Source organism: Eumetopias jubatus, unplaced genomic scaffold, assembly GCF_037043125.1.
Source record: "Eumetopias jubatus isolate StellerSeaLion01/CBP00866 unplaced genomic scaffold, mEumJub1_p1.0 scaffold_5, whole genome shotgun sequence".
Taxonomy (NCBI): domain Eukaryota; kingdom Metazoa; phylum Chordata; class Mammalia; order Carnivora; family Otariidae; genus Eumetopias; species Eumetopias jubatus.
In genome coordinates, this window is record NW_028274811.1 from 83,598,817 (window position 1) to 83,626,799 (window position 27,983).

At 38.8% G+C, this 27,983-nt stretch overlaps 1 protein-coding gene across 2 annotated transcripts in view; it reads right to left on the reverse strand.

Moving 5' to 3' along the window:
• Positions 1-27,983, reverse strand: part of EFNA5 (ephrin A5) — a 266,511-nt gene that overhangs the window by 16,019 nt on the left and 222,509 nt on the right. For both annotated transcript variants that reach the window (XM_088023662.1, XM_028102850.2), the window contains exon 2: positions 27,518-27,810. In XM_088023662.1, the coding sequence (XP_087879788.1) occupies positions 27,518-27,810 (293 nt within the window). The remainder of the gene's footprint in view (positions 1-27,517; positions 27,811-27,983) is intronic.

Genomic DNA, 27,983 nt, shown 5'->3' on the forward strand with positions numbered 1-27,983 from the left:
GCACATGGCTGAGTTTAAAAACTAAGTATAGGCATTTTTAAGAGCATCAAAACCATACACCTAGTATTTTTTTTGTCTGGAAAAAACACCTGAGAATGTGGAACCTTAATGCTTTCAAAGTGTATGACAGCTTTGGCCATTCAGAGGAACTGGTCAGACATGGAATTCCAATTTATTTATTTATTTATTTTAAAGATTTTATTTATTTGATAGAGAGAATGAGAGAGAGCATGAGAGGGGGGAGGGTCAGAGGGAGAAGCAGGCTCCCCACCGAGCAGGGAGCCCGATGTGGGATTCGATCCCGGGACTCCAGGGTCGTGACCCGAGCCGAAGGCAGTCGCTTAACCGACTGAGCCACCCAGGCGCCCTGGAATTCCAGTATAAAATATGTGACGGAGCAACTGATTTAGACTTTTTGACTAAATGACATCTTAGGTTTACATACAGTTTTAAAACATTTACCAGAATTAAAACATGTTTCATTTTAAATTATTATAAGAATTACTTAAATACTTGGGAAGGTTTTATAGTTAAACAATTTAAGGACTTAAAAAGGAAAGACTTATTGTGGTGAGCCCTAATGTATAGAATTGCTGAGTCATTCTATTGTACACCTGAAACTAATTACACTGTATGTTAATTGTACTTCAATTAAAAATAAATAAAAAGCCAAGAGAATATGTTTTATCTTTAGTGGTTAAAGGAGTTTAATGAGCCAAGTTTGTAAATGGAGCTAAATATTTAAATTTTCTAGACATATAAAAAATAATAAGATGTATAAACTAATTTGAATAGGCTACATTTGAAATTTTATGAATTTTTAAAATTTGTTATTTTAATAAGTCAAATATCAAATTTGAAATCCAAACTAACCCTTTAAGTAGTCTTTCCTGTGGACATAAACTATCTTCTGTGCAACCAAAAACTCACACTTGAGACTTCCTTTCGGGTCCTGGGTCAAATGCTGCCTCCCAAGGGAGGCCTTCCATGATCACCCGACTGAAAGCGGTCTTCTCTATTTTTCTCTGTCACTGCATCTAGCTCCTTTTATAGGTCCTCCTGTAACTGGCAATTAGAGATTTGTTTGTTTCCTGGCTTATCGTCTATCTCCCAATTAAACTGTAAGCTCCAGAAGCAATAACTATTTTTTAATACACCACGGTATTTCCAAAACCTAATATAGTGCTTGGTACAAAGTAGGCACACAAAAAGCATTTTTAAAGGAATGAATAAGTAAATCAAGTAGAAACCGAATACAGCAGAAGTACTCAGGTCCACACGTGACAAAAAATAACCAACAGAACCAAGGTGTTGTAGAAACCTGAGATCTTCACAGATTGATTGGCTATGTTTTTCACTCTGTGAATATTACTTTTATATTTCCTCTTGCTAAAATACAGAGCAATTCCAAAGCTAGATGAAAACCTTGTCCACTTTATTGCTGCGGTCAACTTTTTGAGAGATTTGTCTACTATCTGATTTGCCAGAAATCCTAGTTTAGCAAGCAGATAATGCATAGATGGTACCAAGATGTATAATAAAAGGTTTGATAAATTACAAGTATAACTTTAACCTGAAGTATATGAAATCAATCAGTGATGTATTTTTTAGGAGCTTCTCGTATTTGAGGAGTATACAGAATGGAGAAAAGGATTAGTATACTTCAAAATATGTTCCTGTTTCTTAAGAAATCTGTGAAGCTAGCATATAAATACAAGCATTCTAACCACTAGCTATGATATTAATACCAGTGTGCTATTTAAGTTTTAAGGAATCATTTACATTTTGATGCTGACTCTACATGTCATATAAATAGGAAGATTTTTTGTATAGCTTAGCATTTTGGGCAAAAAATTCATTCTATTTTTCTTCTGCTTAGTGGAAGAAAAAGTATGTACTCTTGGGTCAACTTATCTTTTTAATCTAAGAGGTCTCAGTCGAAATTGACTTTGAAGTTTGCTAATTACAAAACTCAACAGGGGTTTTTCCTTATTTGGTATAACTCATATTTCTATTCATTAACCCCAGTTTTAAAAAGATTAGAAAATCTGAATAGAAACAACTTAAAAGTTTGAAGAATAGCCTCTCCCCTGTGATATCTTCAGATACTTCAAGTGCAAACTTCCCCTCAACCGCTCTAATTACAAATCTTTTGTGGTCGTGGAAGGGGGGAGGTTATATTCATGTATTTTGAGCTCCCTAACGACACAGTGCTGCAGTGAGGTGAGAAATCAGTTGATTTTTTTTCATTCCATATATTGGGAAAATTTATGTCTACCTGAGTTATGAGGAAATCGGGGTTCTGACAGGCAATCCTGCTAGCTGCTTCTCGTGGGGCCAAGACACTGGGTTCAGATGCTTTCATTGCGGTGAAAAGATCATTACCAGGCGGCTCCGGGGAAGTTGGCCCTCCTGTAAGTGCGCTCCTTTGTTATGAATATGGAACAGATGGAGCCAAATCTATCCGCTCCGTAGGAACAAAAACACTTACAACCCAGCTCTCTCTATTAAAGACTCTACTTAGCTCCTTTATACCATTGGCTTTCTGTGCACTGCTGTGAGGTTTTGACTTTATAGAAAAAGGCACTTCATAAAAGCAACAGTTCTTACTCTTAAACCAAAGTGGCCTAAGAACTAAAGAAGATGAATACATGGTTTCACCCACAGGACTCCTTGGAGATATGCAGATATTCAATTAGGGGTGTGTGTGTGTGTGTGTGTGTGTGTGTGTGTGTGTGTGTGTGTGTGTGTGTGTGTGTGTGTGTGTGTGTGTGTGAGAGAGAGAGAGAGAGAGAGAGAGAGAGAGAGAGACTGTATTCAGTTCTGGTAAATATCTGCTTTAAAACAACATGAAAATATAAAGGAGAACAATGAAGATGTCATGTTTCTCATTATGAGGATGGCATCTAATTGCTCTAGCATAATAAAATGCCAGGATTTAATTTTGTATATATGTCTGTAAGGCTAGCGAGGACTGTCTTGAGCAAAAAATATGGCTCTGCACAACAAAATCATGCGGGTAAATATAATTAGTAATTAGGACCACACTACAAAACAAAGGCTATATATGAGGCTTCCTCACTATGAAAAATAGTAATAATTACCTTCAGTATCGGGCCAATTTGCTTTTCTCATCTGAAAGATGTAAACACTGAAGGTACATCCAGTGCATGTGCTTATTTATTGTGCTGATGGGCTGAAACACATCCAAGGGCCGTACCTCCAATGGGCCTTTGCCAAGGTATGTGTGTGTTGACAGGTAAGTGGGGGAGGCTCACAGGCTTCTGGGTGTGGATGCACAACTGGATATGCACCTTCCCTTGACAGCAACAGGGGGAAAGGAGTGTCTGCCTTATTTCATTACATTTATTATACTGATACATTTAAAGTCTGGCTGCCTCTTCGAAGATAATTGAAAAAAGAAATTCTGTGGCAGGAGGCTTTGATTCTGACTCAATCAAGTCTTCGGGCAAATTTCCTCCTGCCAGTGGAAGCACAGCTTGCCTGAAGTCGTAACCTTTGTTGGAGGAAAGGAACTGGCCTTGAAGCAGATCATGAAGCAGATGTTTTATGCCAAATCAGAGTCTGGGGATACGTAGGCTACTGCAAATAAAACTCTTCTTCTGTCTGTTCAATCATTTCAATTCCCTGCAGTGTGAAATATGAACTTGCCAACAAATGGCCAGCGTGCTGTGCCTCGCAGCAGGGGGGGAAAGTGCCACAGCTGTGCCAGAGACTGGAAAACTCAAGATGCGCATGACATGTTCATTAGTTCTGTAGAGCCAGGGTCTGTGCCACACCATCCTCCAGAACCCAGACGCAGGGCAGGAGCCGGGACTGCCTAGTATACCTGAGGGTAAAAGACATGATTTCCACCAAAATGAGACACGCAACTTGGACTGATTTCTTGGATGACCCCAGAAAGTTAGTCTTGACAACAAGAAACCAAAGAGCAGATCTTCTCTGGGTAGGAACAGATTGAAAAACTGGGTCTGCCCATGATCACAGCTTCCCCGCCCCCCCCCCGATTTTATTAGCAGCCTGCTCTGTGAGCAATAAAAAAAAAAGGGAAATAATGAAATACACTTGAAGCCTCAAAGCAACTACAGAAGATTGAAATGGCCCAGTGAAGAACTTATCAAAAAGACATCTAGTCTTATCAGGAAGATGGCATCGTGGAAACCGTCTGGTATACTTGTTGCAGGCAAATGTAATTCTAGTTCCTTCTAGTATTCTGCACTGGCCTTCTAGTTCATTCTACATTACAGGTTCCCAATAATGAAACAGTTAATTTCTCTAAATTAAAGTAAAATTAACATGTTTCAGTTGGAGGTCCTCTGCAGCATATTGAACGTGCATATTCACACATATCCTTATAGCTGTAATCCCAGATTATAAATATCCCATATTCAGTTCTATTGTGAGATTTTTCAAAGGTTATTCACATGCTTTCTAGTGCCACATTCTTTCAAGTTTTAATCATGAGCTCCTTAAATAGAAGTCATTTGCATCTGTAAACATTCCCTTGCAATAGTATTTAGCAGTATATTCTCTTCGTGCAGAGCTATTTTAAAAGGAAAAAACCTTAATATGGAATAACAATCAAGCACAGGCAGAAAAAGATAAATTAGAGGCTTGAGGAGCCTCTGTTACCCCTTTATGCAATTTCTGAAAAAAAAAAATGTTTGAAGTTTCTCAATCTTAAAATAGCCTGGAAACATAGTTTATTTTGGATGATGGATTATAGGAATACTACTCACATAATCCAAAGCATGACCTAAATCATAAGGACATTTTCAAGAGAAGAAATGAGTGTGAAATAATTTATTGTTTTGAAAAGAGGCCAAATAAGTACACATGGTTCAAGCTCAAAATGATAGACCATTATCACAACTAATGGCCAAGTTCTCATTAGTTTAGCATTTCTAAATGAATGCTGTAGTCAATAAATCTGTCGCAGAATGGTTACAAATGATTGTTATAAGGGATTAATAACAAGACCTATATTTTTATTTTAGGATTCTTTTGGCACCAATTACTCTAGAATATTATTTCTCCATAGTGTTTCATTTTCTCTATTTAACTTGACCAAATACAAATTAGAAACATGAAATTATTTCTTAATTGATATGGAGCTTGGTGGGAGGGAACTTCATTTCACGATGCATAATAATATACCATTTATCTACTATTTCTACCCAGCAGGCACTGTGCCAAGTTTATTAAATTTAATCCTCAGAACAGTTCTGGCAAGGCAGGTGTTATTATCCTCATTTAAGAGATGAGGAAACTGAGGCTTACAGGGATCAGTAGTGAGCCGATGAAACACACATAGCTAGTGTATGGCACAATGGATATGCAAATGCACGTCCTTCTGATGCCAGAACTGTACAACCTCAGTTTATATTATAACTCATACTTTTCTTAAATCATGGCTAGCCTACTTCAAATACTTGTTGCATAATTTCCTAGAAACTCTTAAAAGTCCTTCCAAAAAAGTCTGGGAGTAGGTTAAAACTTGGTAGAACTTTGTGTAATCTTAAGCATTTGCAAGAGATTTTAGTAAGAAAACCAAGTGCGGTTTTGCCTGCAGAGACATGCCCTACCCACATTTCCTAATCAGGTGCTTGTCAAGAAAAAGCCTTTTAATATTATATTACTGTAACTGATGTACTACTCCTAAGTACCCATATGCACCACTGTAGGAGGAAACACGAAACAAAACATAGTAACCAAATGTTCCAAAAAGAAAACTGGGAAAATTGGCAGCATTCTTAGTACACACTCCCCTGTGACAGGAGAGATTTCTCAGCCTGGCACTGCTGTGTCTGACCTCCTGGCATCTTGTGGGGTTTGGGTGGCTCTTGCCTCCTCCACCCCTGGCCCCCCACCATGGTGCCTTAGTCTTGGTCTGGAGGAGAAGTAAATTAGGTGACAACGTTGTGGCACAAGAACCCAAATTAACATGTAAAGCAGAAATTCCTCTTCTCCAAAACCCAACTGAGAGGGCTCTATCTGGGGGAGGGGCCTGCTGAACTCAAAACCACCTGCCTATTTACATATAGACAGAGTCAATGGCCTTTTTGATGCCTCAGGAAAAAAAAAGAAAAAACAAACAGATGCAACAGATTCACTAATTTTTACCTTAAATTCAATAAGGATAGGAGTTCATTAATAAGATACATGAAGGGTGACTTTGTATCTATCTTTTTCTTTTTCTCTTGCAATGTAGGTATCTGATCCACCAATGTCTACTCAACAGCATATGTAACATTTCCTGCACCATCTATTTCTCAAAAACTCTTCCTTTAGTGGACCAAATCCAAAGGATCCCATCCAGCCAGAGAAACAAGGGATTCTGCTCCACTCCGGACAGGTAGACAAGAGTTCAGAGTGATCGTGGTAGAACCTAAGTTAGATCATGTTCCTTCTCTGCTCAAAACCCTCCAACAGCTCCCATCACACTGAAATCTGGGATCAGCCACGACCCCACCTCCCAATCCATCACACACACTTACACACAGTTACAGAGCTCTCTTGGGGTTCATCCTGCTCCAGCCATGCAGGCACCCAAGTCTGCTCAGGCCCTCGGTGTTTTTCCGTTCCCTCTACCTGGACAGCCCTTTTGCCAAAGAGACACATGGCTCGTGTCCTCACTTCTCTTAGATCCCTCCTCAAGTGTTAACTATTAGAAAGACCTTCCTGATCTACCTCTTTATATCTCCTACCTACTTCTCTATATCATTCTATATTATAATTATACAGATGGATAATCCTTTAATATATTTATATAGTCTTATATATAAAATAGCAATTTCCCTACCTTTATAGTCCCTATGCTCCTATTTTATTTTTCCATCATAGCATTTACCAACTACCTGACATATTTCAAATTTATTTATTTAGTAGTTTATCCCGATCCTCACCCCCTGGCTCCCCAGCAGAGTGTAGGTTCTATTAAAGCAAGGCTTTTGGCTCTTTTTTTCTCAACTGTACGCACAGAATCCAAAATACATCTGGCCAGCACTCTTGCACTCAATAATATCTGTTGAATGAAGGAAAAGAAAGGATAAATGAATGAAAGACAAGGTCATCCCAAGAAAATGCTTGTTTGCTTACTGATCTAGTATAAATGCCCACAAAATCACAAGTTTAGGGGAGAAAAGTAAAATAAAAAAGCCAATAACTGAGTAGGCATGTGAGTTTCCTGCAATGTTAAGTAGGTCCTTAAGCCTGCTATAAATGTGAATAAGTGGCTTATTTTTCAAGATAGAGTGGGGGTTTTTTTCCCCCACATTCAATTAAGATGCACTAAAACATATTTGTATAAAGCAAAATGATTTTAAAGTACTTTTGAAAAAGCTTCTACTAATAACCTGGTGGTTGTTTTCAAGGCATTCCTGTGAAGGGTAAAGGCAAATGACAGCAAAATATCAGCAAAGCATTAAGTCCAAGAAGGAAGGCAGGTTTTTTCTGGTGGCCTTTATTTGGAGTAATGCTAAGCAGCAGCAGCCCCGATTAGCCTGAAAATGCCTAAGGGAGTAACTCTGAGCCTGGAGACAAATCTCATCACCATCATCTGTCACCCGCTAAACACTGAGCACTTTTGCCCCCTTACAACCAACCTGCAAGCTGACGTCACGGAATCACAAAACTCAAGGGCGTGAACCCTGGGAACAATCTAGTTCAGTCTCCTCGTTTTACAAGTTTAGAAACCTGAACTTTAGCATTTCAGAGACGCCAAAAAACCCATCAAGGTGTATCTTACGGGGGTGGGGAGGGGCGGGAAGGATACTGAACAGGCTGATGTGGCCCAGGGACATTCATCACAAGAAAAGTGTTCACTCAAACTACCATGGACAGAACTAGGGCAAAGAAATCATCCCCAAAGCTCCTCTTAAATACAGAGAACCAAATTATTAACAATTAAATATTTAATGAATTTATAGTATAGCTAGTTCTGCTAAAATTCATGAAATAGTTTAGTTGAACTTTTTATTTGCTGAACATATTCTTTAGAGAGCATGTAAAATCAATGTGTATAATACATTTATATCCTTTATAGAAAAGAGTATAATTTTACTATTTTAAATAACCATGGAAGATTATGGCTACTGCATCTTTGCCACTGACATCGGGTCGGTCATAGTTATGATTTATTTTTTCTCAAATATATGGTCAGAGGTACAGTTTCAATTAAGATATTACTCCTGGAGGAAAATGGGACACACTTTACAACTCTCTGCTTTATGATTCTATTTCCAGAAAGCACAGTGGTGAAAAGTGGGAGCTGTCTGTGATACTAATTTGAAAAACTAATGAAGTTATAGAACTGTTATTTCTCATAAGTAGCTACCAGTCCCTATTCTCTGCACAGTATAAAACTGTGTACAACTCCAGTCAAGCCCGGAGCTACTGCCACAACATGCCCTCAGCAATACAACACACAATTACCCCCACACCCCCGCCCCCTGCTGCCAATTAGTAAGGAAGAGATGTATAAACTTATCTCAATTCTCAAGCACTGAAGATTTCATTGCACTCCCCAGGAAATGTTCTTCCCATTCACCTACAGCTATCTTTTCAAAATTTCCAACTACTTTTGCCCCTTGCAACAAATTTGGTTCTAAAAAGTATACATAAACTAGATTTTTAGAAATCAAATCATTTAAAAAATGCTCTAGGGCTATTGAAAAGAATTCCACTTCTGTAAATGGAATGATCACTCTGCAATTTATTTTTTGTAAAATCCTAATTTTCGTATGTCATGCTTGTTTAAAATGACATAGACCTGTTCAGATTTCCTCAAGGGGATAAAATCAACACCAATTATTTCTTTCTACCCCATTTCAGTTGAAAACTTCCTCTAGAATAGAGAGAATTGTAAAAATACTTAGCATTGTCTGCCGTGTCCTTTTCTTTAAATATGTGTAGATCAAAAATTCCATAAAGCAGGAATCCTCACTGTGAAAACTTTGGGGGTCTCCACTGGAATCCCCTGGATTCTCACAGAGGTAGATGGGTCCATCCTTTATCTATCCCCCTTCTTTTCCTTGTGCCACTTTGTTTACGATAAGAAAAAAAGAGATACACAGTCCCTGCCTGCAGGACCTTACATTTTATTTTATTTTTTTTAAGATTTTAATTTTAAGTAATCTCTACACCCAACGTGGGGCTCGAACTCACAACTCTGAGATCAAGCTGCATGCTCCACTGCCTGAGCCAGCCAGCTGTCTTGTGATCTTACATTTTAGACAGTAAGATCCAAAATTTGAAATTGTCATCATCATTTTGAAGGAAGAAGCAGGAAGTGTGACAGACAGAAGTTGGAGGCTCTGTATCAATTTTGAAGTAAAGGACCTAGTCCAATGTGCTAAATTCTATATCAAACTTGGGCATAAAGACATTAAAAGCCTCCAAAGGGGCAAGTTCACTTAGGGCTTTTTGACATTTGGATACACTTACTGACCTAGAGTACCAGACACAAAGCAGTTAAAAAGCATTTATTGAATACCTATGCCACGTTTACCCTAGGAACTCCATGTATTAGGGTAGGGACTATGTCTCACTTCTTGTTTTTAGATGATCAGTGCAGGAAGCCCCTATATGGCTACATCCTAGAGTAGCTTCCAAAGATATCAAGGCTTTGGGGACCTTTGGGGCCCAGCAGATAGAACTTGATGATTCAAAGCACGGGGGAGGGGGGCATTTTCCACACAGGCCTATGGGGGAGCAGGACTCAGGAGGTTGCACTAGGGATGATGTAGCGAAACAGCCATGTAGGTGGCATGATGCCTTTTATATAAGAGTAACATGGCGGATGAAGAGATTATGACATAGTACTGGGAGTGCAAAGCTGCTTCATTATGGGTTGCAAAAACAGAACTAACAATGTTTAGGACCAACGGTGAAGGCATATTAGGGAGTGCCTCCCTTCCTCTTGCCCCATCTTAGTCACTTTCAGGGTACTTACTTACTTTTCATCAAGGGACTTGAGATAGATTTGAGAATAGGTTTATAAGTGGAATTATTTGAATGGGGTAACTAGTTCTTGAAGACAACTAGTGAAATGGTGCCTAAAGTGGGATCAAGTTCAATACAATCAAAGAAGAAGAGAAGAATAGCAGACTCTATAGCACAGGTATACCTTAGGAAAAATAAAACCCACCTAAGCTGAAAACTGAACTTGCATCATACTGGTCTACTTCTTTATCAGATCTGATCAAGTGCTATCTTCATGTTTTGGATCTACATTTAAAGTAAGACTTCAGGAAAGTGACAAAAGTTATTTTAAAAACTTAAAACAACTTTCACAGGAACAGCCAGAGGAACTGAAGCGGCACAATTCACTACAAACATATGAATCCTGGAAGGAAGAGACAACTAGCCTGTGTTTGCTGCTCACCTCAAAAGAGGATTGGATGCAAGGCTATGGGTTCAACTATACAGAAAGCCTCATGTGCTAACTACAGAGAAAGGGCTGGATGATGAATGGTACTAAAATAGATTTCACAGGGGCGCCTGGGTGGCTCAGTGTTTAAATGTCTGCCTTTGGCTCAGGTCATGATCCCAGGGTCCTGGGATGGAGCCCCACATCGGGCTCCCCGCTCAGCGAGAAGCCTGCTTCTCCCTCTCCCACTCCCCCTGCTTGTGTTCCCTCTCTCACTGTCTCTCTCTCTGTCAAATAAATAAATAAAATCTTAATAAAATAAAATAGATTTCACATTTTTCATGATTTGGAGAAGCATATACTTAGTGTATTTTAAAGCTGAATGGGATTTTATAAATAATCTAACCACCTTCCACGGAAGCCAGGTCCCTCCAGATGCTCCAATGAAAAAGAGTTTCCTAAGTCTGTAAGTTTGGTGAAGAAAAAAGATCATCTCTCTCTCTCTCTTTGAAGAGTTGCAATGCATGGCATTACATTTAAGGCCCCAAGATGTCTTGCCTTGCCTTCCCTTCCAAAGAAGAGGAAAAGAAATAACTTTAATCCAGAATTTCACAAACTTAAACTCGATGTCAGAAATTGTAACATCTTTAATTTCTTGTTCCTTGGGATCTCCAATCCAGCTCAACTCCTTCATTTTACATTTGAAGACAAACTCAGTTACCTGACTGATCCCATATCTGACTAGCGTTGGACAGGGCCGGAATGGGACTTAACTCATTCTACTGCCCATTTCTTATATTCTGCTGATGTCAGTGAAAGAAAGCTGTAAATCAGCACATAAGGGTATTTCCCATTATTTGTCTGGAGTTTTTGCTTTTTCCATTAAAAGGAAAAAAAGCAATTGAATGTGAAGGAAATCCTAACTGAAAAAGATGAGTCACATTCTTTAATCTGTTGGAACATGGTAAAGCGTGCAAAAGTACTAGACAAAGATGTATTTTTACTATAAAACAAACCAGAAATATAGATGTTAACTTGATGCTCTGCCCCTGTTGCACTTAAAGGATTTGCCACGTAGATTTTCTACTTGTTTTGAACAATCCCACATATTCTTCACTACCGTTCAACAATGAAATATACCCTTGTTTTGGCCAGTGGTGGTTTTTGCTTATTCAGCATCCATGCCTAGCTTCTGGAGGCTAAAAATCAAACCACCACCACAAAAACTTGGGAGAACTACTCTTTCCTTATTTGCATGCAGTCTTGGTGGGGTTGTCAATCAAGGAGCTCTTTATTCTTTTCCAAGGATAGCTATCTATGCCAATCAAATTCCTTCTCCCAGGAACTGGAATCCTGAGTATAGGGACACAAGGAAGGGAGAAATGTTAGAGCTGAGAAAGTCGAATGGCTGGGTCTTGACAAGGTAATTCTAATTATCCACTTGTTACTAGGTTCTGGACCCCCAGCACTGCCTCAGTTACTGTTCATCCTGTGGTCTTCAGTTAAATGCATCAATCTCTTTAGTAGGGAGAAAGTTCCTCTATTTTTGTTTAAGTTAGCGAGAACTGATAAATACTGTTTGCAAGTGGAGAACCTTAATGAATGTAGTACCCATCTATGGTGCACTTTGCAAATGGATGAGGCATTACCAAATAGTCATACTTATTATAAGGGTCACACCATTGGTAATGAATTATCCCAGAAAGAGAGAGGACATAAAAATTATATTAAAGTACTGTAAGTGTGATAGGTAAAAATATAGCTGCTAAAATACCTGAATTAAATAGGCATTTTGCTTATTTTATCCATAAACAAGGTGTCAAAATTAATATATATATATATATATATATATATAGGTTTGATGATACCAATCTAGGGCTGTGTATTGATTAATCTGTTTCTGAAGGTGGAAAGAATGATACCATCTAGTGTCTTCATTGTATAATTCTATCAAGGAAGTGACAAGCCTCACTTTTTAGAGATGCCTTGAACTGAAGTGGAGTGTACAGTAAAATATAGATTTCCTCAAATGAATTGCCAAAACCATTAATCTTTATCTAAGGACCCATAATAACAGTTTGTTCTCAGTAGCAGGTGGGGGAGGGAGAGAAAATGTCTTCCAGAAAGCACTTTGGCAGTCAATCTGGTTGATAATAAAACTTGATGAAACATCTGTGATTAATATTAATTCTAATTCTCCCTTTAATGGATAATTGTGAAAAAGATAATTTATCCCATTTCATTTAGACTATAGCTGCATTTTTCAAATTTAGGAAAAGAACATTTTTCCATGTTTCTCAGGTATGAGACTCCATGGGGAAGGAAAACAGGTGCATAAAACCTGCCAATGGCAATGTGATTTTCCAGTTAGCCCTGGAAAATATTCTGTGGGAATTTGGCTGACCATTGCAGTCTTGGATATGACCCACAGAATGGTTCTCTAAGTGACAGACTGGTATTTCTGTATCTCCACCACTGTAGAACATCCTAAATAAACCACAGTGAACTGACAATATATTTTGATCATATTTGATTCTGCAAAGAGAAAAATACCCTTGTGAGTAAATGACAGTAAGCTATTTCTGCCCACCAGTGTATTTCAAACTAGTTGATGATAGGAACTATTTTTGACACATGCAAATGTATAATTCAAAGTACCCATAAAAATTTGTCATGGAAGCTACCATTAATTTTGACAGAAACTAGGAGAGTAACTAATTGCCTTTCAAATATCAATATATTAAGAATACCATTTATTAAACTAGCACTCTAACTCATTTATAAACGGGAAACGTGAGGTATGGGTGGAAGCCCCCTGCCCGAATTAATACACCTAGTAAATAATAAAGTCAAGATCCAGCTCTCCTCATTCTTGTCCCCCCCCCCTTTTTTTAAAAAGATTTTATCCATTCATTTGCGAGAGAGACAGAGAGAGAACAAGCAGGGCGAGCGGGAGAGGGAGAAGCAGACTCCCCGCTGAGCAGGGAGCCCGATGTGGGACCCGATCCCAGGACCCTGGGATCATGACCTGCGCCGAAGGCAGATGCTTAACCATCTGAGCCACCCAGGCACCCCATTGTCCCCTCTTTTTTATACTTACTAATATTTAAAAAGGAACCTATTAAACAATGGTCTTATTTTCTAGGAACCAGGATATATTATATGGTTAAAAACATGACTGCTGTCTAACCCAATATGTAAGTAGCAAAATAGTGATTAAATACACATCACTGTTGACCTTTAATCATAACCCAATCATGGCTCCATTTAGATATACTCCTTTTTTCATCAGACTCTAACTAAACACTGGGAAGAAAACAAATTGTCAAGCACGAAAGGTCACAGACAATAGGCAGCACCCACTTCTTCAATGTACCTTCCAAAACCCTGTGTCATGGAATTAGAATATTACAGGAACTTCTCGCTATTCTTTCCTTTTTCCCCAAGTACACATTTTCCTTCTGAACTGTTGGTCCAAAAGGAGTATTTCTTACTGCTTGATATCATGCCTGTTTCCTATTTTTATTTGGCTTTCTGATTCTTATCTGCACTTTCACAGGTTGCCACTTTGCAAAAGGAATTCATTTTATAACAAAAATTGTATAACAAAAATTTAAAACATTGTATAAGAAACACAAAAACCCCAAAGGATCAACTGGTTCTTGTTCTCATCAGTGGGGTAAAATTGAATCTTATTTATGAATGAAGCAAATGAGACAGTTTGTGTACTGAGGCAGAAGGAAGGATTTGTTATTATGACCATTGTGAATGAGCTGCCTCCCAGGATTTCCCTCTTAGTCTTTATTCTTAGACTGCTTGATCTCTTTCTAACCAGAGTTCCCTGGGTCATAAAAACCCTCACATGACCAAGACTGCCTTTTCTCAGCTGTTGTTCCATTCGCTCAAAGCTTCCAGTATCTACTTCTTTGTGGTCTTCAATTTAGACCCCTTTACTCCCACTTTAAGCCAATGTTCGCAAAGTGTGGTATGAATATCACCAGCAAGAGAAACTGCTGGAGAGCGTGTTAAAAATGAAGACCCCTACTGCAACCTCATAAAAGTTAATGAATCAGACTTTCTGGAAGTGGGTTCCAAGAAGCAACATTTTTACCCCCCTCTGTCACTAAAATTAGCATGGTGTCTTACACCCTGAGACCTGAATTTCACCTTGCCCCTCAAGTCAGCATGTCACGTCTTTAATGTCTTCCCCCTGAAGCAATCCTCTCTCTTTTTTACGGATGGTGTCAATCTCATAATTTACTTTATTTCTTTTTGCTGTTATTTTCATGGATATATTTTGCTCACATTCAACTGCAAGCTCCTGGAGGACCAAGAATACATTGAGTACTTCCTATTCTCACTTTAAGGTGTCTGCTGCTTTGCCCTGACGGCTAAACATAGCTCAGTAAGTACTGATGGGTTCACTAATGAGAAAACAATATATAATACTGAAGTATATCCTTCTATAGCCACTGTAGATTTTTCTGTAGTCACAAATTAATGATGTACAAGTACCAACAGCCCATGTAGAGTTTAATAAATGGTTTTATATAGCATTTTTGAATATAAATATTTCAAGAAATAGCTGCAATAAATCTTCTAAAATGGTAAACACATCCTATCAAAAGGTCAGAAATTCTACTTGATTAAATTAATAATCCAGCAAATGTTATTGATGTAGCAATTCTACTTAATAAAAACATCACTAAAGCCTATGCAAAAAAAAAAAATTAACACTGCTCCTATGACAAAGAGGCTGAATAGACACAGAAGGCAATATAGAAACAATAGAAATTCAAGTAAAGGGTATTCATTTCTCTGAGATTAGAATAATTTCTCCTTAATACTGGTCCTTTTTATGCAGTAAGCTTCCGAACATACTTGTCATTCATGAAAAAGAGCTAGAAGCATGAACACTGGAGTCAGAACGCCTTTTCTCCACTCTGGGCTCCACCACCCGTGAGCAGCGTGGTTTCAGACAAGCTATTTGACCTGTCTGTGCCTCAGTTTCCTCACTGATACAATGAGAACAGTAATAGTGCCTAACACAGAGCTGTGATAACGTATGGATGACACGGTACCCGTAAACGTGTGGAATGGGTAAGTGCTCGCCCCCGGCCAGCTCTGATTCTATAACCAGCCAGCATCTAGCCCTGAGGTAAATTACTTCAACATATTTCTAGGATAAGGCCCAAATGAGTTTCCCCTCAAAAACGTACTACACCCTATTGCCTTCTAGGTAAGTGCTAAATTCCTCAGAACAGAATTAACAGCCCTCCCTAATCTGGCCCAATCTACCTACCCACTGTTATTTTTCAAAAATTTTCCATTCCAGTCAGACCTGTCTTTTCATTGATTCCCAGAGTCTGGCTGTTCTGATTTCCTTATCAGGAGAGGGGAGGCGGCAGAGCGAGGAAAGCCACGGGAGTGCTGTGAAGCTGGTTCTCTGGGGGGCTCATGCTCCTGAGACAGTGCCAACCCCCCCCCCCCGGGGTAAACTCCCGCAGCCGCACGTGGCCGCACGTGGTGCGGCAGTTCCTCACCTTCCTTCTAGAGATGCTATAAATTCTCCAAGGGAACCTTCTCCTCGTGGAATCTTTACTCCTTCTCCTCGAATTTGCAAAAATGTGTTAAAAACCCCAAGTCTGTGAAAATGGTGGATTTTAAAAAATAATAGCAACACTACAACTAGGAATAGTAATGGAAACACTAATTTGCTGCCGTGCTGCTTACAAACAAGGTAGAACAATCCTGAACATTTCATATTAACGGGCTGAGATGTGGAGACAGTTGGTCACAAGGCTTTGCAATATATTCAACAATGCCTCCACTAGGCTATTGATTCTGTTAATCAGATTTAAAGCTCTGAAAAATGACTCAGGGTACCAAAGAGACATACACTTTCAATAGTCCTGCTAATCATTAAATGTTTTCATCACAATTGAAATAGGGAGAGTGAATGACACATTTTATTCTGTTTTCATGTTCTGACCCCACAAGCCACTCAATAGTGCTCTACTGTGTGAAGCTCAGGGTTAAAGGACATGAAACATCCCTCTATAGGTACACGAGCCATTTTTAGAACTGGGTTTGCCTTAAGTTCCAGGGTATAGGTAGGACTTATATAAAGACTTGCCAAGAGTGCTTGAAATCGGTCTTATTTTAACTTCTTTCATTTATTTACTTTTTAAGATTTATTCATTTGAGAGACACAGAGAGAGCACGCGTGCGTGCGAGCAGGGGGAGGGGCAGAGAGGGAGAATCTTCAGGCAAGCTCCCTGCTGAGCATGGAGCCTGACGCAGGGCTCTGTTCGTCTCAGGACCCATGAGATCATGACCTGAGTCAGAAGCCCAACCAACTGAGCCACCTAGGCTCCCCTCATTTTAACTTCTTTTAAAATATTTATTATGGGGATACCTGGGTGGCTCAGTCAGTTGCGTGTCTGCCTTCGGCTCAGGTCATGATCCCAGGGTCCTGGGATCGAGTCCCGCATCAGGCTCCCTCCTCAGCGGGCAGTCTACTTCTCCCTCTCCTCCTTGCTCATGCTTTCTCTCTCCAATAAATAAATAAATAAATCTTTAAACAATAAATAAAATAAAAATATTTATTATGAATTAAGTGAGTAAAGAGCTTAGACTTGGAGTCAAAGTATGTGGCTCTGAATCCTGACTCCATTACTAAGGACATAATCTCAGGCAAGTTACTGAACCTCCCTCAGCCTGTTTTCCCATCTATACAATGGGGATGATAATAGTACCGACCTTACAGATGAGGAGTCAACCAGTGAAAAGTATAGTGCCTGGCACATAGTAAAATTGCAATAAATGCTAAATCACTGTAATTAGGGTTATCAGAACTCATACCTATCAGTCAAGGTACGAGGAAGCCTTTAGCAAAAGGCTGCTTTTACAATAATAACTGCTCTGAACGAAATTTCACTTAAATCATTGAAGTATTCATTACATGGTCTCAAAACTGACTGAACTTCCTGATGTATACGCAAGACCTTTAAGCAATCTCTTAAAAGTAAAAAAAACAAAAAACAAAAAACTGCCTATTCATATTTTTGGTTTTTATTTTACTCTTCTTGTTTAAATTTGTTCCTTAAGAATTAGGTCTAAAATAAAGCAAGAAGTTCGACATTTCAGGTTGAGGACCCACTGAAACTGTTAAAGCAAAACATACAGGGAAATTGCATGGATTTGGATTTAGCCAGAGCCTGTGATAATGTAGTTAAGGAGAAAATTAACCTGAACAAATTTTTGTAAAAAAAAATTAGAAAAAGCAAATTCACATTAGAAACCAGATAGTAGAGCTAATAAAAACTGGTCAAGTTTAAATTAAAAACAATATATATTCTCTATTAATGACTCAGAGACATTATTTGGTTTTAAAGATTTGGGGTATAAAAAAGGGAGTGCTAACTATAAACTAAAACTCACCTAACATTAATGTAGATCAAACTAGCTGGAAATACTGTACATCTCTGAAAAGAGTAAAACAAAAAGACATTATCATTTCAATTTCTAACAATAACAGACTGGCTGGCTATTCTCCAATTTGTGATATTTCACTTCTGGGGCTCAGAATGAATTAGTATTTCGTAAAGCTTTAAATTTTAAAGCCAAACCTGGATATAGCACATACATTAAAGTTCTGTTCCTAATGTGAATTTTCTACAAACTGCCTAAAAATAGTCAATGGTAAAGGAAGCCTGTTGCCGAAGTCCACACATTTCCCCTATTAAACAGAGGTAAGCCATATCCCCCAGAAACCGTATTTCAAGCCCACAGGATACTCATGAACTAAAATAATGAATGATAATGCCTTGTTCCCTGCATTAATATTAAAGAAAAGAGAAAATAGAAAACTTTATAGCCACTATCAGCTCTCTGAACCATAAATCTCAGGTTCTGAGAATTGCTTCCCAAAAGGGTAGGGAGCGGGGATGAGCTGTGAGAGCACTTTGGAGCCTAGAGATATTTTTTAGCAAGCCAGCAAAGCACTGACACAAATTTCTACATATCTCTGGCTGTGAAAAGTCTCATTTGTGGTGATTTATATTTGCTCATAAAGAACTCTGTAGATAATATAAGCCTGCTGTGAGGCTGTATGACAACTTTCAAACCAAGAGTTACACGACCATTCTGTTAAAATAGAGCAAGAATAGATGAGTGGGAAAATCTGTAGAAATAGTATGTCTTCTGATGAAAGCCCCAAATCTGGCTCCTCCAGCATGCACAATGAGACTCACCTTTCGCTCTGTGTGTGTGTCCCCTGGATAACATTTCGGTCGTCCATACAAGAAAGTATTATTTTTTTTTCCCCAAAGATTGACTAAGCACGTTTGGTGTGTGCATGCTTGTGTAATTTACAACAAACGACACTTAGACAGCATCACACTGGAGTTCAGTTGCCTTAATAAGTTACTAAGGGAAACACAGAGAATAGCATGTTGACAACCCGAAGTCAATGAAGTATAAACACTGTTATTCCAAGTGTCACTGGCGTGTTATTTCCATTTCTCCTGGCATCTGCTCTATGTAACACTGCACATACACGCAATGCAGCAGCTCATTAAACTGTTTTCAGTTAACTCTGCAACCAAATTAGTACATTACATGTTTATAAGGCTGAGAATTACTGCTTCCCTGTGAAATTACACAATTAATCAGGTGTGCGTTATTTCTCTGGGAGATGTGGCCACTTTTGACATTTAGGGATTAAACCCCCCCCCCCAAAAAAAACCCAGTCCTTTCATTTGTTCCACTTCGGCATTTAGTCTCAGTGTGGTAAAAGGAAGCAAAAGGTGGCATAATTCCTTCCTCCCCCTCAGGAGGTCAGAGCTCTACGTGTTCCCTCAGTCTATAATAGCATTTTAAATTCTTAAAAGGAGCCCAAATAAAAATTATTGTTTTTGAACTTCTTATCTGAGTGTCACAGGCTTTGAAAACTTCAAACAATGCAAAGAGTACTTATGAGTCTTTAGTTTCTTATGGCTTATACCATGAATTTCCATCAAGCCCCAATTATTCAACAGCTTTTAAGCTCCCTTTGCGAACTTTAAGGCGGCTCGCAAAGTCAAAACCTATTAAGCAGGGATGTTTGTTCCAATTTCCTTTTTCACAGACCTGGCGTTCATTTCTCTGATTCTTTTTAACAGGACCTCATCCTTTAGACAAGTCATTTACCAGGGCATGCATTTCTTTTTTAAAAATTCTCCCCACCTGACCAAATAATACTGCCAACTTTTAAAAAAGAATAAATTGTTTAAAAATATCCTATGTTCCTATTAATTGCTTCCTCCACCTTTGGTTCTGCTCAGACAATCTGAAACACGGGTCAAGCATCCACACTCCAAGCATGCCTGAGCTGATGCCAAGCATTCTTCATCAGAAGGTTAACAGGGCTCCTGGCAATAAACAACCGTTTTCATAAGAGAAACTTACAATTAACATAGAAAAATATCCTGAAGTCTCAAAATATCCTCTTTTACGTTCTTTATTTAACCTTCATTTAAGAGCCCTTGAAATTCATTCATGCTTTCCTAAAAGATGGCTAGGGACAACGTGAAACAGACACAATTCTCTAAACTCATTCTTTAAATGAAAAGGTGCATTCTCGCGGGTTCACTAAAGACTACTGAGGTACACAAAGGAAATAGAACAACTTTTCAGACAGAAATCTGATGTACTCTAGACAAACTTCCAGTGTCCAAGTGGAGGAAAACTGTTCCACTGGATGTTCAAAATAAAGCAAAACTTAAAAAAAAAAAAAACTAAATAGGTTTGAGTGACTACAATATACTCTGTACCTGAGCAATTACTCTTTGATGTTTGTGCCATATTCATTCTTCTGCACTTTAGCAAAGATTAAAATGTGTCAATTTCTTCACACTGCCCTTCCACTCCTTTCTCTAGTAATATATATATGCCTTGATGAATACTATGTTCTGAGTCTACGTATTTAAGAAATTGTAGGAGATGAACTAGTATTCGAGCACAGTCCTTCTGGAAATTCCAGTTCTAAACCCGTTGAATCTCAGCTGAAGTATATGCTAGAGCATTTAATGTAAACTAAGACACCAGCAATCAAAAACATTTTTCAATAATAAAAGCAAAATGTGTGCATGTGTGTGTGTGTACACACGCACACACGCACACACACACACTGGAGCAAATATTGAGTTGTTCATTTTACAAAAGAACATGGTACTCATAGGTCACCTCCCCTACAAGAGTAAAAGATTAAGATGGAAAAGATTACCTCCTGCTTTGATAAATGTGCTGTTTTGACACTCTTCTATTTCAATAAGAACAATTCAGAAAAAAGGCGGATTGGTGTGAACTGACAGGACCAAAATAATTCTTAATGTACATTACTAAGGTAAGCTGCTGAAAAACTGGACATCCAAAGAGGAATGAAGACTTCCTTAGGCAGATGTAATCCTAGCATAACATTCCTTCAGAATATAGGGCACATACTTAAAATATGAATCTTTACTAGGCATTTATGAAATTTTTTCTAAAGTATCGACGACGGCTATTCAAGATGCCGTAACGTCAAAGGACACACAAAAGTTTTTGTTGTTGTTATTGTTTTTAAGATTTTATTTACTTGAGAGAGAGCACGAGAGAGAGAAAGAGAGAGAGAGAGAACGAGCAGGCAGAGGGGGAGGGACTCAGGGCTTGATCCAGAACCCTGAGATCATGACCTGAGCCAAAGGCAGATTGACTCTTAACTGACTGAACCACCCAGGCACCCCTCAAAGGACACCCAAGTTTTTGGACGTGAATTGCTGAAGTCATCTTTTTGGTGGTCCAACTGGTCCTTTAAAAATATTTATTTGAGCCTTGGGAATAAGAAAGATTGTGATAATAAACTATTATTATACCCCCATTTTATGGATGAAGAAAGTGAGGCTCAGTAAGGTTCAGTTTCCCACAGTCACATGGCTATTAAGAGTAGAGGGAGATTCGAGGGCGAGGCTGCATTCACCAGAGTCTGTGCCTTTTTTCTTTTAAAACCATATTCCACTCTCCCTTTTGATGTAGTGTATCCTCATTATAAGATCAAAGAACATTAATAAGAAACCAGGGAATTGCAGTGGTGGGTACAGTAAAACCCAGGGCTTCCAATTTATCTGCTTTTCTTAAACATCAGCATATAAGGAAAAAAATTTAATTGCTTTTTTGCCCTTGGTTTACTATTATGGCATTTATTTATTCAACAAATATTTATTGAACACCTATTCTAGATGCTATTTTCTATTATTTTTCAATGAAAATATAGCGTTCTAAATTAATATTATGGTTAAGCAGATTCCCATTATTATGGAGAGCTTGCCTGATTTTAGAAACACTTCTGTGAGAAACTATACTCTCAGTTCCAAACAACTCACCTGCAAATAAGCTTTTGGAACATAACCAGTTGGCAAGTGAGGGACTTTCTTTATGTTTGTATTCTCTGGCTTTACTGAATATTTTTATATTTCTTAAAAGGATAGTCAATAACTGTATTGTACAATCAATGATTTTGAAGCGGATCTTAATCATTTCAGCAAGGTATCTCTTTAGAAGTTAGGTTACTTATTTTGTCAGTTTTAAAAATTGTGTAGTACATCTGAAAAATGCCTCATAGCTTAAGACTGTAAACTTTAAAGCACATAAAGCAGAGAATTAGCAGTTAACCACATACATTTGAGTAGTTATATACTATGGATTGAAGAATGATGCCCATAGTAACATAGACTGTCCTCATGATTTTCTTTTTAATTTTGAAAAATATGTATTTCAAAAAGACTGGAGCAGAAGTCTTCAGCTCCCTGATTACCTTTTCATTGATGTTTGCAGGATTCTAACTTCAAAGAAATGGACTTTTTTTTCAGCTCTATACTTCTGTTACCATATCAACATGAAGGATTAATACTAAAACAACATGTGTACACAACTTTACTCACCAGTGAGCTTAGGAAGAATGTGTTCCCTAATCATCTCTCAGAAACTCCTGGATTCCTTCTGGGTGCTGGGACTATAAACTTTTACTCTGACTACCTTCTTTTGAAGAAACTTAGATGTTTCTAACTTAGAAGATTTCTCTGCCTTTTTGGCATCATTTTCAGAAAATGACATTTGTCTTCTTGACTGTAGGTCTCTTATTCCTAAATCAAGTGTGCAATCATGATTCAGTCTAGAGGCTGAATATTCACTGGATTTAAGAATTTCTGTGCCCCAAATTCTGGGTCAGAAAGGTTATCATATTAAAAGGGTCGCCCATCTGGGAAGAGACAGTTGAAATATCCCTTGGAGATGGAGGAGTATTCTTTGGAGAGCTGAAATTGCATACATGTGTTTAAAATCTATCTTGCTATACTATCTGAGTTGGGGTTTCTGGCAGAGTTTATAAAGTAATATTCTCTAAACAGTAGTGCTCGTTGTTTTTAACCTTCTGGTAAAAAAAAAAATACAAAATAAGGTATGTTTTTCCTTTTTAAGCACAGAAGCCATAGGACTTTATCTCTTCAATTCCTGTTAGTTGTTTACTCACTTAATTTCCTCTCAGATCCGCCACTTCTTAATCTGTGCGAACTTTTCTCTAGTTACCTAACTGTGCCTCTGTTTCTTCCCTTATACAGTGGGACGTCAGGACAGAACCGCCTCCTCCTCCTGCTTTGAGAATTGTAGGGGTTTAGAGCAGTGCTTGGAATCGAGTGCTATGTAAACACTGGGGACCTTCACTTACTGAACATCTACTATGTGCCAAACAATGTAGTACAGGACCTAGAGCAGGCGGGGCATAAGCAAACACCGGTAAATACACAGTGTCAAGGGTGATGAGCGCTTGAGAGATACTAAAGCAGGGTAAGAATGTAGAGAATTACGGAGACGTTATCTTTACAAAAGGGAGATCAGAATGCCTCTCCGATAAAGACGTTTCTTTAGAGCAGACAGGAGGAAAGTGAGAGCAAGGGAAGTGGATGCCTGGAGCAAGGAGAACCCCAGGCAGAGATAAGATAAGGCACCAAGGCCCTTCTGTGGAGTTTGGGGGTGGGCAGGAGCTAGGAAAGAGGAACAGGAAGAAGGGCTGATGGGGGTGGGGCTGGAGTGGAGACAAAACGGCAGAGGGAGAGGACAGGAAGTCCAAGAGGCAAGGGTGGGGAACACAAGGGTCCCGCCACAGAGGACCTTGTTGGCCAGGTTAGAGACTCAGGATTTTGTCTTACTCAGACAGGAAGTCACTGGAGGGCTCTGCCAGGGCAGTGACATGAGTGGGAGAAACAGGAGCCTGTTGCACTAGTCAAGACCATGGATGACGGGGACTCAGATAGGTTGGCAGGGGTAGACCGAGCTCAATAATGTTAAGATGCCTCTCCACTCTGCGTTCGCCCTCAACATAGCCCTTTAACTGGCATTTACTGACCACCTTCTAAGTAAAGTGTTGGGCTGAGACACTTTATGGATGTTATTTCTTACCCTGGTGTGCAGACCTTTAGATAAAATATAGTAAGATTAGGATATTAAGGCTCCCAAGAAACGTTAAAAACCATCTACTGCAACTACGTCATTTTACAGCTGTGGAAGTAGAAATCCAGAGAGATGAAATGATTTGCCCAAGATCATACAGTTAGTGAGGCCAAGAGAAGGGCCCAGGTCGCAGTTTTCCTTCTTTTACAAAAGAGGATTTTCAAAATGAGTGTTTTACTGACTTATAAAAATAACTGAAAGTGCCCTATTTATTTCCCTTTGCCTCTTCTGATTTAAAAATAACAGCAGCAAAACTTCTTTCAAACTTGTTCTCATTAGGTTAATATTTATGAGAATCATTTCTAAAATGAGTACTTCTGAAGTTTCTAAAATAACTCTTTGCCTTAGGAAGTCTATATAAATGACTATTGCCATAATCTATTGACTGGCAGTTCTACAAATCTATCACTGATAGAAATACCACCAACTTTCTGTAATTACTTTAGTATGCCAATCTCTTACCAAAATAACTTCTGTAGGTTAAAAACACTATTTGTCATATTCAAGAATGGGCTCGGTCTGCCTTAGCAGTACCAGCGACTGTAACAATTTAATATATTGCCCGTTCCCAAGGAAAGGAGGACATAGCACAGAGTCAGTCTTGGGGACAAATAAAGGATCTAGAACAGTGAAGGACATTTTATTTCTAAAGTAAACAGGAAATTTCACATATTTCCAACTACTCTGTTTTCTTAATTTTGTATAACTCAAACACATATTAAGAAGGAAATCAATGTTACTGAGGATAAAGCAGAACTTGATCAGAACGTTCTAAATTGTGTCCTCCCTGAGTAAGTGATGAATGGATTTTCTGCTATGAAATCCTCCTCTCTTTCCCCAAGGCCAAGTGTGCATTTGAATTTGGGTTCTCACCACTATACTCAACCCTTCCTCCAGCACTGTAAAGCAGGTCCACCAAAGGGCTACAGCTTTCTTTTTTCTCTTGGAAGACTTGTTAGAGATTTCAAGCCCTCGAGGATCTGAAATGGTCTAAGAACATTTTATAAAATTGACCGGTGGGCGACTAGTCAGGCTTGTTCCCGAGATAGGCAACGGAGCTTCTTGTAAGGTAATAAGTATGAAAAGAGCCATTTCCCAATCATCTTGTTCATTCCATGCATATTAGGAGAGAGGAAAATTCAACTGAGGGCCAATTCTCCCCTAAGAATCCTTTAGTTTAATTATGACCACAGTATATTAAACGTCTGTAAGACATCCATGTTAGCTCTGCCACTCTTGCTCTCAGCAGTGAAAGGAAAAGAGAAAACCCTTTCCCTACTAAAGACAGGGAAGGATGCTCTTGTGGTTCTAAAACATGGTTGAAAATTCAATTTAACTGACTATGAGGCCACTGTGCTTCTTATAAATGAACATCTCTTTGCCGCTAATTTTGTGCTATTTTACCTTTCATTAAAAAAAGTAATTCAGGTTAAACTCAGCTGAACAGCAAAAAGCTCTTGATATTTTGAAGCATTTTGGAACAATTACTTTGACAGGAGCCCTTGACAGTTAAATGACTCTGTTAAATGAATGTTATAGAAGACACATAATGATTTTTAGTGAAATATTGAATTTAACCACAAATGAGGAAAAACCAGTCATAAGCACTATGGGTATATTTGAATAATAACATCTTGCTTATGAACCTCAATGGATTCTATAATTTCTAATAATCATGCAATCAACTACTTAGCTGGTATGTTTCCTATCTCAGTGCTCTCAATTCAGTTTTGGTTTTTGCTTTTGTTGTGTTTTAATCTGAGAAATCAATATGTAAATTGTGAAATTGGCAATGATTTCCTCTTACATCAGTAGGATATTTTAGAATTAGGCAATTAATGATCGCCGTCCCGCCACTAACGTCTCCCTCTTTCCTTTTTCCCATTTGCTGAATGAGATTCTTTCACAGAGTAAAAAATCAGGAAAAGGCAGGAGCCTGGTGCCTGAGAACGTGTGAAGTCAATGTAGGTCAGTGTTTCCTCCATCCGTGGGACTCAATATTCCTTTTCTTATTTTATGGATTGAATGTGAGATAGTATCAAGACTCTTACGTGTTTTCTCATGACTAATGACTAAAATATGTACTGAGATAATAAAACTGGTACTGTTCAATTTCCTTTTTTAAATTCAATCTCAATATAAGTGGGAGTGCCCGTGTGATAGTGAAATCTGGCTTAATATAAAATTCTGTTTTCTGGAGAAGAGGAGCTAGATATCCTTGTAGACTTAAAAAAAATGGGTTAGGAGTCTGTGGGGACATTCAGGGTGAAGAAACGGAATCAGAAAAACAGGAATGTTCTTTATCTTGCTTGTCTGGCAAGGAGGGGTTAAAAGTCAATGCCAAGCACACTGGGTGGTATTGCTTGGATCTCTCCCCACTGCGTGCAGCCACACTTCCTGATTCTTTCAAGGAGTTGAGGTACGTGTACCCTTGAACCCAGTGCTCCCTGCATTTACCTTCCTTCAGCAACCACCTATTTATTTGCCTCTCCTCCCCACCAGATGGTCACTCCCTGAGGACAGGAATCTCTTTTGATCTTGCACCCCACAACATTTCTGAGCCATGAAAAGTCGTTCAAAAAATGTACTTCTGAGCAAAAAATGTTTAGCTCCTTCAGCTGATAGTGAAAATATCTGGAAAAGGCCAGATAGTTTAAATATTTGATACTAGCGAAGGAAAAGTCCAGATATACAGCAAGCGGCCTAGATTAAATGTCACCTGTAACCATCCTAACTCAAAGAGTGGTCCATAGACCAGCAGCATCAGCCGTCACATGGGCGCTTTATAAACATGGAACCTCAGGCCCCACAGCAGACCATCTGAATCAGATCTGCATTATAACGAGCTCCCCAAGTGACTTATGAAAAGTAAAGTTTGAGAAGCATTTACCTAGATTATATGACTAGTAGGATGCCCGAAGCAGTGATGGTGTACGTCACGGACGGAAAACAAGGCTACAGCAATATGATTAATGCGCAGGTCAGCTGAGAAAGTTTTAGAGCTCTGTCGGAACAGAGTCACAGATGGGAAACTCACTTATACCAGTTCCTTTGGAACCCTTTCTAGATACTTCTTCATGCTCTTGCCTGTTTAAAGACACAGCTGCTCTTAATAATTGTCTCTTCTCCTTGATGCAAAGAGAGTATCTATTGTCAGCATGCTGACATTTGCAGGAGTTTTGGCTTTCTCCACTGCAAGTGTGGATGATTGAAAGGATATTGCTGACACCTGAATAAGAAATCCAATGACTCCAAGCATTGTAAATTTAATTATTTCCTTTAATTTTTTTTTTTCAGGAATCTCTTTTTCTTTTCCTCAGCTTTGGAGAAGTCCTAGCAATTTTCATTTAAAAGAAATACAAGTCAGCAGTGGTTCACTGAACAGGCTGACACGCAATTTCATAGGGGGAGAGGAGCTGTGTCTTTAATCTAATTTGTGCTCTCAATTCCCAGCTAATGTATCTAGGGATCTTGATGTATGCATTTACAAGGAGACGTCTGTAATGCAGAGTCCAGCTCTCTGCAATTCTCTGAAACATGGGTAAAAAATTAGTCTGGGCGCTTGCAGCTGCCCCACAACACAATAAATCTCTGTATACTCACAGATGTAGAAATATTCCCGGCCGGGCCTGAATTCAAATCCCAGAGAAAAGGGTGTGAAGAGCTGGAATTTCTCAGAGAACTTGAGCGGTCCGTTTGGAGAGTGGGGCCGGTTACATTCCCATCTCTTGAACCCTTTGGAAGTATGGTCGCAGGCACTGTACCCATCAAAGTTCACCATGTATAGGACATAACGCTCAGTCTTGTCTTCTGGGACCGAGTCCTCATAGTGAGGGCAGAAAACATCCAGGTAGTCATTGATACAGACGTCAATGTGGTAGTCCCCTCTCTGGAATCTGTGGGAAGAAGAAAAAGATGAGATTATTCATACAGAAAAGACTTCCTGCTCGGAGTCATCAGTGGTGGAATAATTTTAATAACGCTGGTGCTAACATTTATTATGACAAATTTTTATTGCATCCCATTAGGATGTGGGATATGTGACTCTTCCAAATCTCAGCAACAAGAG